Below are 18027 nucleotides of genomic sequence, written 5' to 3'. Positions count from 1 at the left end.
ATGATATAATTTTTTTCGAAAATATATGAGGAACAAGATAAATTAAATTTCATACAGATAATTTCTGTTATGCATTTTTTACTCACTTTACGTCGTAAGCACATGGCAGAGAAATACTCACCGTAAAAATATCCGAAATCTCTGTGTGCTGAAACAAGAAAGATTGGAGATAATTAAAAATTAGTTACAATACTAACAAAAAATAACAACACAGAAGAAATCACTTTAAAAAATTTCAGCTACATTATTATAAACCCTTTCGTAATAATAATAATAATAATAATAATCAGCTAGGCTAATACCCTTGGCCCAAGTCATCTAGCGACTTTTAATGGCTTTAAACAGGTGGCAGGGTTACAATGCGTAAGAGGGTGGTGGCAAGCCCTTCATTCCACGCAAGCCAACAGCTCCCTGCACTCGGTGCCTCCGAAATAAATTACTAATTAACTATTACCGTTAACCTCTACAAGTATTTATGGAAAGGGGAAACCCCTTTAATCAATGGGGAGAGAATTAGCAAACTTTACACAGAAGTCACAAGTTGGGATCGAATCCGGCTCCTCTTGCTGCGAGGCGAAAGCGCCAGCGCCGTAGCTAGGGCTGATATAGGGGCACCAAAATTGCAGCTCGCCCCTGGTGCCATTTTCTCTAGCTACGGCCCTGGAAAGCGCTAACAACTCCGCCACCCTACTATCAAATAATTTTTTTGTTTTTACCACTAGAAACGCTATTGATTGACTACAGTTTTGTGCAAAATTCGTACGTGACACCCCAGATTCACTACACCCTAATTATCAAAACACGTTATACTCCATTTAAGGAAGAGTCTTTAAAATTCTGAGATTTCTTGGGATTTTAATGATTTTTTGATTTTAAGAAGTCGAGTAATCGATTTTTAAAAATATGCATCAAACTTTTCAAGTACGTAGCATTCTAATATTTTGTGCCCGTACTATGATAGACAGGTTAAAGGCAAATCCTCGAAAAGGTGAACGGGGGAGCGTGAAGATTCTATACAATACATAGTTTGCAATCAATGACGCAGTTCCAAGTATGAATATTTGGACCAAGAATAAATATGTAGTTTGAGCAAGAATGAACCGTACAATGCCGCCATTTTGCTGGTGTAGATTTCTTAGTAATACGCGAGGGTTAAAAGTTTAAATCGTCTGTTTGCGGATTCTAATTATTTTCAAATGATTAAGATTAACTTTAACGTTAAAAATTGTTACATGCCTTGTTAAAAAATGTATCGAAAATTTGCATTTTATTCGATGCAATTTGTAATTGTAAAAGGGATCACCACAAAGGCCTAATTTGATAAACTTCTTTTCGAAGATATTCCTGTCGTCATTTGCTATTTTATTTAAATAACCAGGGTTTAAAATCTTATCTGGTGTTGTTTAGAGCCTATAACGATATTAATTTAAAAAAAACATTAATCTAATTTTGATACGTTTTGTTACTTCGATGAGATTACCAACAAAATGGCTACCTATTTCGTAGCTACGCGCGAAATGGTTTGAATTTTTGACCACCTCTCCCGGTTTCCATGGAGATCATAGACCCCACCCCTCGGTGCAAACTACGGCTACGTTCAGTGAAGCTTAATGGTCTTATACCGTTTTTAGTTCCACATCGAGATATATATACAGGGTCTTTTTTTTTGCTCGGAAAAGTGTTTTTTTTTCAAAAACTATTTATAGTACCGATTTCAAATTTGGAAGGTCAATTCTCTATACCGGGGGACATCAGTTTGAGAAATTTGAGCGTTTTCGGTAATGTTTTTCACCAATTTTGAAAAATTATTTTTCGACCACTAGGTGCGAGATAAAAAATTTCTATTATAAAGTTGTAGGCCGTCATCGAAAACCCTTAAAAATTGTTCACTCGACGAAAAACAATTTATTTATCAGTGAAAATTCGAGCTTGAAAAATTTACAAGTTGGTGAAGCCAAATTACGATTGTTTGAAACGATAATTGAAACCGAATTACCTAATCCAGTTGAAACTTTGGTTAAAAAAACGACCGGATTTAAAAAACACGAGGCTATAGGTCAATCCTAAACATGCATTGGGTATTTAAAGGAAAACTTTGGGAGATTATTATCAGTGTTTGATAATATTTCGAACAATGCCTCGTTATTCAGTAGCTGAGCGTACCGAGATAGTTGCCATTTACTATGGAGAAGCAGCGCAAAACCTTAGAAGAGTGACTGAAATATTCGCAGAAAGACATCCAAATGGAGCACCATCTGTAAATACAGTAAGACGAGCAATTCACGATTTCAATCAATTTGGTCACTTGCAACCTAGGTTTCGCGGATTGGGTCAACCGGATTTAGACTTCGAGAACAATGTACTCGCGTACTTTGTGGCATATCCTCGTGGATAGGGAGAAATGGTCCAGTGCATTGGCCAGCAAGGTCACCTGACCTAACACCGCTGGATTATTTTCTCTGGGGATTCGTTAAAGCAAAGGTATACGCCACGCCCATTGAAACTAGGGAGGAACTCATTAGACGAATAATCAGTGCTTGCCGAGACGTCACACCAGAAATGGTAGAGAAAGCGTTTGAGAACTTAATTGTCCGCGCACAAACCTGTGTTGCAGCCAATGGTGATATTATTGAAAATGTTTTGTAAAAATTTATGTGAATAAAATATCTGCATTTAAAAACCAAACGTGTACATTTTTTCAAGTGTGAAAACTCTACTACGTTTGTATTAGACTTGTTCCCTTTTCAATTATCGTTTCAAACAATCGTAATTTGGCTTCACCAACTTGTAAATTTTTCAAGCTCGAATTTTCACTGATAAATAAGTTGTTTTTCGTCGAGTGAACAATTTTTAAGGGTTTTCGATGACGGCCTACAACTTTATAATAGAAATTTTTTATCTCGCACCTAGTGGTCGAAAAATAATTTTTCAAAATTGGTGAAAAACATTACCGAAAACGCTCAAATTTCTCAAACTGATGTCCCCCGGTATAGAGAATTGACCTTCCAAATTTGAAATCGGTACTATAAATAGTTTTTGAAAAAAAAACACTTTTCCGAGCAAAAAAAAAGACCCTGTATATCGAAGTGGGACTATTGCTATGGACGGATTGTAGTTAAGGGTTGTGTGTTTGTTTGTTTGTTTGTTTGTTTTTAGTTCCACATCGAGATATATATATATATCGAAGTGGGACTATTGCTATGGTCGAATTGTCGTTAAGTGTTGTGTGTGTGTTTGTTTGTTTGTTTGGTGTGGACAGCAACGACACGGCAGATGGCGCTGCGAAAATAATTTGCAGTTTTTGCGAAACCGGGATTCTAACTCACAGTCAAAATCTGAAAAATGACGCCTTAACGCTCTCGGCCACTGGAAGCTTCCCTAAATTTGTTCGGAACTTCTACTGTATTCTCGTCAGTTTTAGCGGCGCGGGGGGAGTTGGCTAGTTAAGTTGTCGAAATTCTCGTCCGTTTTTGCGCCTTATTTTACGTATATTTTCGGAATTTAAGGTCAAGTGAACCTCAAACTTCGCGTCGGTTGGTGGGTGGTGGGTGGTGGGCACACTCGCTTAAGATGCCTCGCTCGAAAGTGAGTACTCGAATAAAAGAGCTCGAAAATTTTAAATGTTCGGGTGGTGAGCAGTGGTAGGTGGGCACACTCGCTTAAGATGCCTCGCTCGAAAGTGAGTACTCGAATAAACGAGCTCGAAAATTTTAAATGCCCTCTTCCCCATATGTACTTATAAATGCTCTAAAAGCCCCACAATGAGATACTTATTTTCTTTTTTAAATAAATCAACAAGAGACATTAAAAAACTTCATCACTCGTTACACCAAACAAAAGGTTCAAGACAAACTACGAGTTCAATCCACACTGACGATCTTCCTTTTGGGTAATAAAAGCAATAGAACCATAGAGAAACAATTATAAATTGAAGTCACTATCGGGAGAATGTATTATATTATTAAGAACACGCGTACGCTTAAAAAGTTAAAGCATTGAAGACTCTATTTCCCTTCACACACTTACGTACCGCCATTATTAGTTATTGGACTCCCATACTCATCCAAAAACTAGGGGCATTCGGGCATATGTAGTTTTATATCTATGAAGATAAATTTTTATTACGATAATCTTTGCCGTATACCATTCGCAAAACTTAGGTATATTAACTTACAAGTTCACGTAAAGACTACCCGTTTATAGCTCTACCACAAATAGATCGAAATTTAAAATATAGCTTTTTGTCAAATTACCTTGCAAGTTAAGTCAATAAATGACCTCAACAGCTTATGAATTGGTTTGCCCACCCATGTATCCTGAGGGTGGGCGGTGGCCTCTCTTTAACATAGGATGGTAAATAGTATATCTAACTATAGGAAATCACATGGGCTCAGCAGTTTTTATATTAGTTTGCCCACCCGGGTCTCCTGATGGTGGGCGGCATCCACCCTTTCACTTAGGGTGGCAATTTATATATCCAACGATAAGAAATCACAAAGCCTCAAAAGCTTTGTATTAGTTTGCCTACCTGTGTCTACTAAGGGTGTATGGCTTTGCCCATTCGAATACACTGATGTGGAACTAATATTACGGCCTGGGCCGACTTGTTACGTTTGCGTTGATTCTGTTGAGACTTTTTATCCTGTCCTGTTGAACGCTTTTTTACGATTGTTGTAATTTTTATCAAATATCGTCTGCTGTGTCGTACGCAGCTAGCCTTCCCGCGTGCTGTGACGTCACGATTCCGTTTATCAACGAGGAAACCTGCTCTTTCAATCGTTGAGTTTGTTGAGTTAACCATGATTTAACGTTGTCAACGTGACGTCAAAACCGGATGTTACAAAAATCGTTCAGTGAAAAAAAGTTGTCAACGTTGAGCTTCACTGAACGTAGCTTACGTATAAAGCTTCATCTACACCCCTACAAGATTCGCCTTATCTAATAACAATTTACCTGGTTTTCCGTCTCCAGAGGTAAATTCGTTGGCAAATAATTCCTAAAGCGTTAAAAACATGAATGATTGTTTTGAGTTTTGACCAATGAAATTGCAAACTGTACCTTCCCAACTCTGTTGATGGCGCATGTAAAATAGCTGTTGGCAATGGCGGCATTCCTCGCTTCCACGTGCCACATCGGCTCACTGGCACGAAATAAAACTGGGTCAAAGTTGTTGTAGTGAGTACATAAATCGCATAATTGGCAAAAGTGTGTCAATGCAAATTATGCAATCGTTTTTCAAAAGGATTTTATTCGAGAAATAAAAGTTGGGAGGAGGGAGGGTATTCATTGGGGAGGGTATAAAGCTCAAAAGTAGAAATAGCGTCGCCTGGTGAGAGCTTCGAGGACTAAGGAAGCGCTGGATAAGGCTAGCAGGCTTATTGATTTCTTGCCACTCAACGGAAACGTTTAAAGCCAGTAGCGGTTCGACGTGAAGTAGCTCTTTTTTCAATAATGTCGCTAGCGTGGAAATCAAAAAGGCGGTACTTATAGGTACCCCTCGCGTTAATTGGATTGTTTGTCAATTGGTCAATAACATAAATTATAGCAATTATAAACCATATTTTTACATGGGATATATAATTTATGTTAAAGTCCACTAAATAGAGTACTTGTTGTCTAACTATAATACTCTACAATGGCTCTCTGACGACGTTATCATTTGACTATTTTTAATTTTAGCTTTCTTTGTCATAAATAGATGGCACCACGCTCTACAGTAAAGTCGCGTTTTTCGAAGAATCGGATAGATTCTTGGCCATCTCTAATAACAGGGGCCTTTTCATAATACAGGTGGCAATGAATGATAGAGCCGCCACTTGCTTTAACCAAAAGTAAATAGGGGGAGAAAGTCTATCACTGCCTTCAGATTTTACCTTCCACCATGCTTGACACCCTTTTTAAAGAGCTAGTGATCACGTGATATTTCTAAGCAATACGGATAGCACATTGCGCGCGAAGTAGTGCATTTGTGGTATTCCAGTCCGCGCTCAAGATGAAAATTTTGAATTTTATTCCCTGGCAACCCTGTCACCGCCTCGCGATTTCAAATAGTCTCATGGTCAAATGCTGACCATTATTTCCTTCGATAACAGTTGATTTTAATTAATAATTACTATATCAATTTGTAAAATAAACAAAAAAAGCTCGTAGCAATAGCTATTATTTCAGTTAAACTTGCAAATTATTAGGCCTTAACATCGTAGATTTACCAATTAGTCCCGATCTGTGCTCTTAGATGGCGCCACGCTCTCCACGATTTAAGTGAGTGTTATTCTAGTTACGGTTTATTTCTTTTCAAAAGTCGTGTTATTATTTTTAAAATGTCGTATTTTAGTTTCTATCATATATCTACTTTATTTAGGAACTAAATTAACCCAGTGGCGTAGCGTGGGCCATTGTCGCCCGGGGTGGAATCATAATTCCAAGGGGGATAGGAAGAAAGGCGAAGTAGAAGGGATGAACGCGCCAAAATCATCCTTGTAAAAAGGTGCAATTTTGCCACCCTCCTAACGGTGGCGACCGGGGCGGTCCGCCCCTCCGCCCCCTCACTACGCCACTGAATTAACCAAATTATCGAAAGCAAAAGTTTAATATTCACGTATTTTATAGAGAACTATTTTTCATCGTGGCGGAGTACAACCGATACCTTTGTGTCCCTGTAAAGAGGCGAGGGGGAAGTCATTTCCGAATCCCAAAAATTTTACCCCTCAAAAAAGGCGTCGTGCGGTTGGACCCAAGTGCCAGACTTTCTCCCCCTATTTACTTTTGCTTTAACTCAAAATATGAAAGAGCAAATATAATTTTAGCAGTGGCGTAGCCAGGATTTTGTTTCGGCGAGGGCAGACCATGGAAAAAAAAGTAAAAAAATGAAAATATTTGTACGTTTTGGGGGGGGGCAAGTGCCAACAGTGCCCCCCCCTTGGTGGGGCACTACGCCAGTGAAATTTTAGCATCATTGGCTTATATTTTGATATGTTTAAGAAAAAACGTTCTTATGACTTTTGAATTTATCTGTAGCAGACGCTAGATCTTAGGCGCTACCTGTGAAAAGCTAGAGCCGTTACGCCACCAAAATTTTGTATTTTTTTTCCTGTATTTTAGTAAAGAGGACAAAGATAACGTTTACCAAAAATGAGTGTTCATTCGAGAATGGCTCCGAGTAAATATGAAAATAGGGAATTTAATTAAAAAGTGCTAGCCAGACCTTAATCCTGCCACGGTTGCCGAAGGATTGAAGACAATTTCTGCCCCATTGACTCCGTACATCATCCAATTTTGAGGATGGTGCCTTCCGTAACAGATGTTGATGGCAATTTTACCTAGAAATTAAATGTACGCTATATCCTGATATCCACTAACAAAAAAATATTCAGAATTCATATTTAAAAATCTGTGGGTGCAGTTGGACCAAATTTTAATTTAGCCCCGGGAATTGGTAGTAGTTTTTAAAATGATTTTTTAAAAATTTAATTTTATAGGAAACTGCAGTTTTCATCAAAAGAGCTGGCAAACTTTATTTTGTGAGATCGAAGAATCGGGGAATTTTTCGAGAATAGGGAAAAGGCGTGTTGTTAAATATTTTAACCAGGAATTGCAGCGAGAAAATTACAAAAATGGGGTCGACATCGGGTATTTTTCGCATGTGAAACGTTCGGATGACGCCAAATTTGCAAATTATCACGCTGGTGCTTTCCCGTTGACGTTATTACGCTGGGTAAAAGATAATCCTTAGGATGGCATAAAGGTGACTAATTAAATTGCTTTACACGTGACTCTTTACGTATTCGAGCATGAGACACGTATCTAAGAAAGAAATGTTTGGTGGAGCTAGTGACATCTAAGGTTAGTCATAACAAATAATGTTTTTATTTTTAAAAGATCCCAATTTTATTTCTTTCTAAAAATAATTAAATCGTAATTTATTTAATAATTAAACCACAGGACTGTGTTTCCTAATTATGCGTAGAAATCGAATGGATCAAGTCCAGAGTTCGTATCACGAAAAACTGTATAGCGGTTTCTGTGAATTTGAACAGGCATTTTCCATGATGGCGGCGTTATTACAATGTGGAACAAATCACCACGTGAAAGACGAATTAAAAAAATGAAGGACGTGATACAACAAGATATGCGATCTCAAAATTTAAAATTCGTCGCAAATTCAGATTTTCAACTTTTAGCCCTGGGTCGTTTCTTAGTGGACAAATAAAATTGTAGAATCTTACCGTATTTAGTTTGGAACACGGGATGTCCAAGTGTACTTGCTTCGTAATACGTGGACTGAAAGAGAAAAAAAAACGTATTTTATTAAACACAAGGTGAAAATTTATGATGGGTTAGCAAGATGTAATTTTGGATTAGCAAGTTGAAATCATTTTATGGTTTAGCAAGTTAAAATAATTGAATGATTTCGCAAGCTGAAATAATTTTATGGTTTAGCAAGCGGAAATAATTTTATGGTTAAGCAAGCGGAAATAATTTTATGGTTTCGCAAGCGGAAATAATTTTATGGTTTAGCAAGCGTAAATAATTTTATGGTTTAGCAAGCTGAAATATTATTATGATTTAGCAAGCTGAAATAATTTTATGTTTTAAGATTTACTTCGTTGAAATCTCCAACCCTTGGAATGTGGTTCTTCCTCGATTTACCAAGAACGCGTCCATTTTCGTCGATAACGACGGCTGTGTTCCAGAGGACATCGCCGTGCTGTTCGTCCCTTTCGAGAATTGGAGACACAATCACCATTCCATATTTTTTGGCCAACTGTGAATTCGGAAATAGATATTATAATTTCCCGTGAAAAATGTTAAGACATTGAGTAGAACAAACCGGTTTTAAGAAGAGTGTAGTAGGTCCATTTTCAGCGCTTTCGGCAAATTCACACCAGGGGCTTTTTTCACGAGTGCAGAAAGCAAATGGCATGTCTATAGAAAGTATTAACAGGGTTATTTCATTTTTAGGAGGTCCCACAATAAGTCAAGACTTACATTGCAGACGAGTAGAAGTTCGCAATAAATAAATTAATTATTTTAATTACTTTTATAACTTTTTTATTTAAAAATATTTTCAGTAACATTATGCCTATCGTAACACAATGTACAAATCAAAAGTTAATCAATAGTTTACCTACATGGCGCTCTCGTGCCAAAACCATAAATGAGTGTAAATTTAGAGAAAGCAAGAGATCATGCTTAGGTGCTGATAATTAAGAAAGTACGTGTGCTACGGCATCGATATTTTCAGGACAAATTAACTCTGATGGCCCACACTTTTCGAATTTTAACGGTTCTGGATTTATGTTCTGAGTTTTGTATCATCTGATCACCCCATGCGCGTGCTATATGCGATCTGAAAATATCAAATTCCTAGCAAAAATAGCTTTTCAATTATTAATCCTGAATCATTTTTTAGTGGACACCCTGTAGTATCTTTGGATAGATAAATTTGCCGAATATATATATATATATCCTACGCATTGTAACCCGGCCACCTGATTTAAGGGCTTCAAAAGTCGCATGATGACTTAGGCCTAAGGTGGTGCCTTGGGTATTAGCCTAGCTGATTATTATTATTATTAAAAGGTACGCTGAAAGGCATCTAAATTATCCAAAGAAATTGTAATCCTTATTGTAAATAATTCGAAGCCAATCTTAATTAGGTAACAAAAATTTGTTTACTTGATTAAACCACGGAAAATAGATAAGGTAAAAAAATATCATGCTAACCAAAGTAAAATCAAGAAAGTAGTCTTTGATAGTTGTACCACCTGACTTTTTGCATTTAACCAATCTTGGAAAAATTCAAACATGGGGTATTTAGAAGAAATCCCCTTAAGAGCGCCCTAAAATATTTTGGGGAAAGGGGGAGGGAGTAGTTGATCCTAACGCCATCTAGCGCCAGATAATCGAAACTCACCATGGTACTCTTCCCCCTTAAGTATTAGCAAAAGTGACATATTACCAAAAGTGTGGCAGATCGCTATATTTCCCACTGAGAGCTTGTTACGAGGTAAAAAGAGAGCGTAGGAGATGGAGTAAATAATACGTTATAAAAATTTAACATTTTCACTATTCCCGCGCCAACTAGTGTTGCGTTTTACAACGTATCTCTACGCGCGACTAAAGGAAAGAGAGAAAATCACGCTAAGAAAAATTAGCCCATAGAGCAAAATTAACACTTTCATTACATAGCCATCTAGTTGGCTTTGTCGTCGATGGGGAGACTAGCTCTCAGTAGATATTTGAAAAGGCGCCAAGGTAGGACTGACACACTTTTGGGTTTTATGTTGCTTTGGCTACTAGACAAGGACGATAAGACGCTACTCAAATCGAGAGCAAGTCCAAGTCAGACCTTGGCGAGAATGTCAGTGTCGAAAAAAGGAAGTTAGCATTAAATCAATAAGAAGCGTCATACTTATTGTTAAGTTAGAAGAAACCACCTATGGACTGTGAGAAGGATGATAAAATACGCGAAAAAGTAGATTAGTCCATAATTAAAAGGGATAATATAGCTAAATCCTAAACAAATTTGAAGAAATTAAAAAACTTACTACTAACTCGTACCCAATAGGTCTTCGAGTTAGTAGTAAGTTTTTTAATTTCTTCAAATTTGTTTAGGATTTAGCTATATTATCCCTTTTAATTATGGACTAATCTACTTTTTCGCGTATTTTATCATACTTATTGTTATTACGTTACTTATGGTTTTGGGGAGGAACTTAAGTTTGAAAACAACCTATAGGGCAGGCTCTGAAATTAACCCCTGAGCGCCGAAATAATGAATTACACTGGTCTAGATTTCATATTGTGTTATTCCAAAAACAGTCACAATTTTTTTTAATTTCACTTTATTCCCGATCCAGATACACTGGCCAGGCTTAAAGAGCCACAAGATCAAGTAAACTAGTGAAATTCAAACGATCTTGTAGTCCTATATTTAAAATTGGAAGGCCGTATCTTGTAGCTCTTTAAAGAGTTAAAAATAGAGGAGCATTTCCTGTGAAAACCTTGCGTCTTCTGCTATGATTTATGTTGTTTAGTTTAACTATAAGGTTTTAAATGTCTTAAGCCTTGCCGCGTGTGTCGTGAATGAGGTTCATTGGTTTTGTGTCTATCCTCGCTACTTACTCCAAGCCTCTTGAAAGCAAACCACGTTGACGCCACAATCAGCGGCAGCTTCAAGAATGGTTGCGATTTTAGTGAGAATGGCATCTCGTTGGGTTTTCACACCGTCGGTCGTGGGCCGTACAATTTGGTTCTGGATCAGCCCCACTTTCACCTTTCGTGGTGGAAGCAACTGTTCCTCTTCGGCAGAGAAAGAGTACTGCTTCACTTCGAAGTCGCCCTTGGTCGCCTTTTTCACGGCGCCTGCAGTCACAATTTCCTCCCTGCGATTCGTACGGAAGTAAAAATTCACAATAATTTTGTTCAGAATAATAAAGGATATTTTTAAAGGCAATATTCAGTATTTTTAAAATTGAGGGTAATATTTGTTTGGCGGTAATTTTATGTATATTAGGATTTTTCTTGAGGTAGGTAAACAGGTAGTAGACCCCTATTTACAAGACTATCAATTACGTCTATTGACAATAGGCGCTTAAATAAAACATCTTCGAAGAAATCGCCAAGAAGTAATATTTTCGAGAGCCAGGACCTGCAAGTTACTGTTTATATGGTGCTTGTTGAAATAATGGAAAATTCCACGTTCACTTCAATACGAAAGGAGGAAACTATCTGTAGGGTTTTCCTTCCGGGTTAGCGAGTTTGAAAAGGGTTATTGAGGATATGTTATTTCCTTAGTTACTAGAATGGGAAAGTAAAACCAAACAAAAATTACTAGAACAGGTTAAACAATAAAGATTAAAGAATACAGTTAGGATAAAATCATTATGACGGTGTGAGGTTGGAGGTCCATAACACATTCGCGCCGTCTTCACCGTTAATGGGTTCGACTAAATGGGACAACGGTCTTGCCATTCCTGACCGAGAGATTCACTAGTTACGCCAGACCGGTAACTTTGTCCGCACTTCACGGTCAAGATTCACCATTTCTAGCTTTTAGTTTCCAAACTTCCGGTCTTGGGGACTACCTTTCACTCAATCGGTGACCCAGTCCCTAAAACTACTTGATGGACGCATAAAATACTGGCGCTCCTTTTTAAAATTTCGTTACCAACGTCGGGGAAACACTAATTGTCAACCGTAGCACGAGGGGCTGATCACTCCGCGTAATCGGTGTACAGAGCCGTACCTTTGACTGTACTAATGGGATTACGCGTAATCTGTGAAGTCCCTGCCTTTGACAGTGGTAATCTAAGCGTAATCCGGTGTACAGATTTTCTAAGAGTGGTTAGCCCCTCGCCGTAGCATTAGCCATAAATCGTTGATGAAATCGTCAAACCTGGCGTCAACAAGACGCCAGGTATACATCACCCAATATATTCAACATTTCCAGAAACATTATACAATAGATAATTTCTCCAAACTTGGTAATTGGTAAGCCTTAATTCGGACTGGTAATAGACCTCAACGGTGAGAGAGGACTCACGACGGCATATTGCAAAGAAGTTGGGGACAGAGTTGGGGACTCGCTAATCCCAAAGGTGTGAAAGGAAACAACGAAAGGAGCATCTGGATAACTGACAACAAGGCTTCCCGGTGACCTCTGTGAAACCTCGAAAAAGTGGGGTTTTTTTTTCTAGAAATAAATTTTTTTATGGTACGTTGACAATCGTTGGTGAAATTTCATCGATTTCGGAAATTGTTTTCACGTTCCTTGAAAACCTAATTTTCCACCGCTATGTGCTGGAATCTAGGAGCAACAAACACAAGGGGAACGCAACTAGCCTTTAACAACGAGTGTTGTGTACCAATTTCATTGAACGAGCCATTACGCTGAACGCCGGCTTGAAGGGTAAAAAATGTCTCTCCCCCCTTTGAAAAGTTCTAAAATGTTTTTGAAAGAAAAACAAAAGTTCCGTAGGTAACAAAATTTATCGGCGGCTGTTTAGCGCCAGAGAAAATATCTAGTTGCGTGGCATCAACTCAAACCCAATTACTTTTGCATGACGCGCATTATTCGATTTTCCGTAATTAGACTATGTAATTACGATAATGACTTAATTATAAGCTAACCAGCCCCTTCATTCAAACTTTTTTATTTATATCGATGGTCCAAAGCGTCTCTTGTACCGCGGACCCCCTAACCCTATCTTACTCTGCAGGAGATATGTACCCCTCAATGTTACGACTATGGTTCTAAGGAGCTTGCCACCACGAATAAAGATCACCAAATATCTAATTTTGAAATAGTTTTAACATTTGCATTGTGTTTTTTTATTTTTAGATTTACCGCAGTGGAGTAAATAAGGTCTTTTGGGCCCACCATCGAAACGCTTTAAACTTTTTATAGGGACTATTTATTTCCTGAATTATTTGGGTGACCCTTATTTCGCGGGATCGCCCTTGCAGGCCCTGTGGTGCTGTTATTAATGCTACTTTTAGTTTATTGAACCTTCACTAAAAATATCTATACGATGTTAGAGACGTGTCTTTGTGTTGAACCAATGGGGCTGATTAACCGCGAAGTGGTCGACCAATCTTATAAAAGAAAGGCGCATTTGGAATGGGGATTAATTTGGGAAGCTTTTACGGTTCTAAGCGTTCAAATGCCTGGAACGACGCTTTCACTATTTAAAATGAATGTCGCGTGTGTTAAAGGTTTTCGTTTTAATTGAGGTTGAAGACGCCTATCATGCTTTACTCTGTCTAGACAACAGGTGGATGTTATGTTTTACTCTAAATGGCGTCCTTGCCCTATCGCGCGTTATGGCGTGGTTTTCTATGTTTTCTAGAAATTTTGCATTTTTACAGTTCGTTATCCGTACCGAGTAACACTCGTGGCGAAATTTCATCGATTTCGGAATTGGTTTTCACGTTTCTTTGAAACCTCAATTTTTCACCTCTAGGTGTTGGAATAAATTTATCGATGAGAAACTTGTAGAGCGTCACCGAAAACATAAAAATATCATTGGCTCAAAAACAATTTACGAATTTTTCCTTGAAAAAACTTGACAAGTTGGGCAAGCTATAAAATATTTCGTCCTATAATTATAAATAAATAAATATAAATTTACGTTGGTTGGAACATGGACGAATTACTGAAGGACACTTGTCGGGCTGCCTTCTATCGCGCTACCCCAAAGTTTGACTTCTGTATCGACCTCGACCAGATTTATCTCACTGGGGGGAAGACACGTGTTTGGGGGGTAAAAATGTACTTTTCAGGGGCAAGATAAGTGATACTGTCTGCTCTCGAGATAAATATTCAAACATTTTATTTTACTTTTTTAATAAAGGTTTAAAGTGATTTTTAATTACTTACCGCTTGTTAGACCTTTAAAAAATCGCACGCTCTCTTGTGTTAAATACACGTGGAGATTCGGTGGTCACGTGACGTTTTATTTGCCCCTGAAGTCGAAGCCAGCGCGCCCTTATGAGAGAATCGTGAATTAACTCCATCTTTAGTTGCTACGGGACGTAAGCGGAAAATGAAAAGCGGCCCGAGAAATGTCCTTCAGCAATTCGTCCATAGTTGGAAAAAGTAGGATACTTTTTAAAAGGTATTTGGATTTCAAGTACGTATGTTGGAAAAGTATTTAAAGTTTCAAAAAGGATCATTTTATTTAACCAAATAGGAACAAAATTTATATGATTGGTTCGAACACTCCACCGTCGGTTGCGATGCCAACTTGGGCGCGAACAATCATGTTGTCAAAACGCACATTGAACCATTTCTGAGTAGAAATAAATACAATTTTAAACTTTTGGATCTAGTAGTAATTTGAATTTTCTTGCTTTAGCAAATAGGTTTCGAATACTACTGGATGCAAATAGTCCTAGAATAACAAAACAGCATAAAGAAGATGATAGTTAATTAGACCTAATGAATAAAGGTCAGTAAAAACTGCACATTTTTGAGTTTTCCATCATTGTGCGAATGAAAAATTATAATAATGCCTCAATATTCTAGAGCGGATCGTACGGAAATAGTTGCTATTTACTACGGAAAAGGTGGTAGAAATCTTAAATAACTCGTCCATAACCGCAGTGAGACGAGCTGTCAATGACTTTCAGCAGTATGGTAATGTGGAATCCAGATTTCGTAGATTTAGTCGGCGTAATTTTGACTTCGAGAACACAGTTTTAGCATATTTTGTTGGGTACCGCGTAACAGTAGTGCCGCGGCAAGTGGGGATTTGGCTTGTAGTTAATCACGCATTTGGAAAATATTTCGTAGACTTAAGTATCATCCATACAGAGCTACGCTTCTCTAAGGCTTAGTAGTAGGAAACGATCAAAGAAGGCTGGATTTTTGCAACTTACTTCTCAATTCTGTGGATAACGATCCTCAATTTATCGGCAAAGTTTTTTTTCCCGAACAATCACTTTTGGCAAGACGAAAATTCATACTGGGGTTTTCCACATCGTCACCAAGGGGCGGCGTTTGGGGTAGGCGAGACACGCTATAGCCTACGTTTGTTTTAATTAAGGTCCCACAAATCGACTTGAGGGGGCTTCCTCAATTCGATTTATACATACAACTTTGCCAAAATTAATTCTATCGGTTCAGTATTTTTGCCTCAACATCTCAATGGATAGAGTTATTTACATTTCTTACAAAACGAACTAGCAGAGGAGCTTGCCGAACTTCAATTAACCGAACGAACAAAGCTGTGGTTCCCACAAGACGGTGCAAAGCCTCATTACTACAGAAACGTGACAGAGTTCCTAAAGAACGAATTTCCACAACGATGGAAAGGGATAAACTGTTCGATATATTGGCCAGCAAGGTCGCCATCTTACGCCGTTGGACTTCCTTCTTTGGGGATACGTTAAAGATAAAATGTACGCCACTCCCGTTGAAACACTTCAAGATTTTCGTATAAGACTTAAAAACGCTTGCCGGAAAGTAACCCCAGAAATGGTTCAATGCGCGTTTGACAACATGTTTGTTCGCGCCCAAGCTTGCCGCGCAACCGACGGTAGATTGTTCGAACCAATCTTATAAATTTTGTTCGTATTTAAAGTTTTGGTCGTATTTGGTTAAATAAAAAGTTTCTTTTTTGAAAATTCTAATACTTTTCGAACATACATAAGTGGGGTGGCGGAGTGGTTAGCACTTTCGCCTCGCAGAAAGAGGAACCGGGTTCGATTCCAACTTGTGGCACTGGGTGAAAACTCGGAACAACTCCTTCAGCGTTGAGTTTGCAAGCTCTCTCCCTACTGGTTTAAGGGGTTTCCCCCCGAGTTCTTCAGTTTCCCCTTCCATAAAAGCTTGTGGAGGTTAAGGGTAATAGTTAGTGTAGGGAGCTGTTGGCTCGCGTGGCGTGAAGGGCTCAGAACCGTTCCTTGGGTAGGGCTAGAGGGGCAGGGGCCCAGGGCGCCAAAATGTTAGGGGCGCAAACGAGGGGCAGGTCACTTCCATTTTGGGTGCGTCTTAATCATAGTGAATTGATTAAATCAGGGTAATAAAGATTAGAAAATTTAAACGAGATTTAATCATTCTAATCATTATCTAATCTTTTTAATCAGGATTTAATCATTTAAACGATATTTAATCATTCTAATCATAATCTAATCTTTTTAATCAGGATTTATTCATTTAAACGATATTTAATCATTCTAATCATGATCTAATCATTTTAATTAGATTTAATAATTTTAATGAGATTTAATAATTTTAATTAGATTTAATAATTTTAATTAGATTTAATAATTTTAATTAGATTTAATAATTTTAAGTAGATTTAATAACTTTATTTAGATTTAATAATTTAAATTAGATTTAATCATTTTAATTAGATTTAATCCTTTTAATTAGATTTAATCCTTTTAATTAGATTTAATAATTTTAATTAGATTTAATCATTTTAATTAGATTTAATCCATTTAATTAGATTTAATCATTTTAATTAGATTTAATCCTTTTAATTAGATTTAATCCTTTTAATTAGATTTAATCCTTTTAATTAGATTTAGTCCTTTTAATTAGATTTAGTCCCTTTAATTAGATTTAGTCCCTTTAATTAGATTTAATCATTTTAATTAGATTTAATCATTTTAATTAGATTTAATCCTTTTAATTAGATTTAATCATTTTAATTAGATTTAATCCTTTTAATTAGATTTAATCCTTTTAATTAGATTTAATCCTTTTAATTAGATTTAATCCTTTTAATTAGATTTAATCCTTTTAATTAGATTTAATCATTTTAATTAGTTTTAATCCTTTTAATTAGATTTAATCATTTTAATTAGTTTTAATCCTTTTAATTAGATTTAATCAATATAATCGGTCAAATAGAAAATTTATCATTAAAATCAAAACAAAAGTACGATTTAATCATACTAATCACGATATAATTTTTTAATCAGGATTTATTCATTTTAAACAGATTTAATCATTTTAAACAGATTTAATCATTTTAATCAGATTTAATCATTTAATCATGATTAAATCAGATTTAATCATTTAATCATGATTAAATCAGATTTAATCATTTAATCATGATTAAATCAGATTTAAACATTCTAATCATGATGAAACGTGATTTAATCAACTTAATCGTGATTAAATTGAATTTAATCAAATTAATCACGATTAAATCGTATTTAATCTTTTGAGGAGTGCGTCGTTAATCAAGGAAGTGACCTGCCTCTCGGCTGCAAAATCGATGATTTTCATTTAAAATAGATATTGAAAATTTAAAAATTTCTGGGGGCGCCATTTTGGTTTTTGGTCCAGGGCGCCATTTGGACTAGGTACGGCTCTGGAAGGGCTTGCCACCACCCTCCTACGCCTTGTAACCCGGCCACCTGAACTAATGGCTTTAAAAGTCGCTCGATGACTTAGGCCTAAGGTGGTGCCTTGGGTATTAGCCTAGCTGATTATTATTATTATTATTAAACTATTGGCTAGTTTTGGAGTAATTTTTAGGAAATAGCGAGCAACTTCAAAATACAGTT

At 37.0% G+C, this 18027-nt stretch overlaps 1 protein-coding gene across 2 annotated transcripts in view; it reads right to left on the bottom strand.

Moving 5' to 3' along the window:
- Positions 1–18027, bottom strand: part of pyd3 (beta-ureidopropionase pyd3) — a 38268-nt gene that overhangs the window by 5514 nt on the left and 14727 nt on the right. For both annotated transcript variants that reach the window (XM_090165646.1, XM_090165645.1), the window contains exons 2-9: positions 11128–11387; positions 8831–8925; positions 8603–8764; positions 8226–8280; positions 7205–7319; positions 5059–5140; positions 4954–4996; positions 122–148 (exon numbers count right to left, since the gene is read on the bottom strand). In XM_090165646.1, coding sequence (XP_090021772.1) covers positions 122–148; positions 4954–4996; positions 5059–5140; positions 7205–7319; positions 8226–8280; positions 8603–8764; positions 8831–8925; positions 11128–11387 — 839 coding nt within the window. The remainder of the gene's footprint in view (positions 1–121; positions 149–4953; positions 4997–5058; positions 5141–7204; positions 7320–8225; positions 8281–8602; positions 8765–8830; positions 8926–11127; positions 11388–18027) is intronic.

Source organism: Leiobunum rupestre, chromosome 2 (assembly GCF_980474605.1).
Source record: "Leiobunum rupestre chromosome 2, qqLeiRupe1.1.hap1, whole genome shotgun sequence".
Taxonomy (NCBI): Eukaryota; Metazoa; Arthropoda; class Arachnida; order Opiliones; family Sclerosomatidae; genus Leiobunum; species Leiobunum rupestre.
This window is presented reverse-complemented; position numbering and strand designations above follow the sequence as displayed.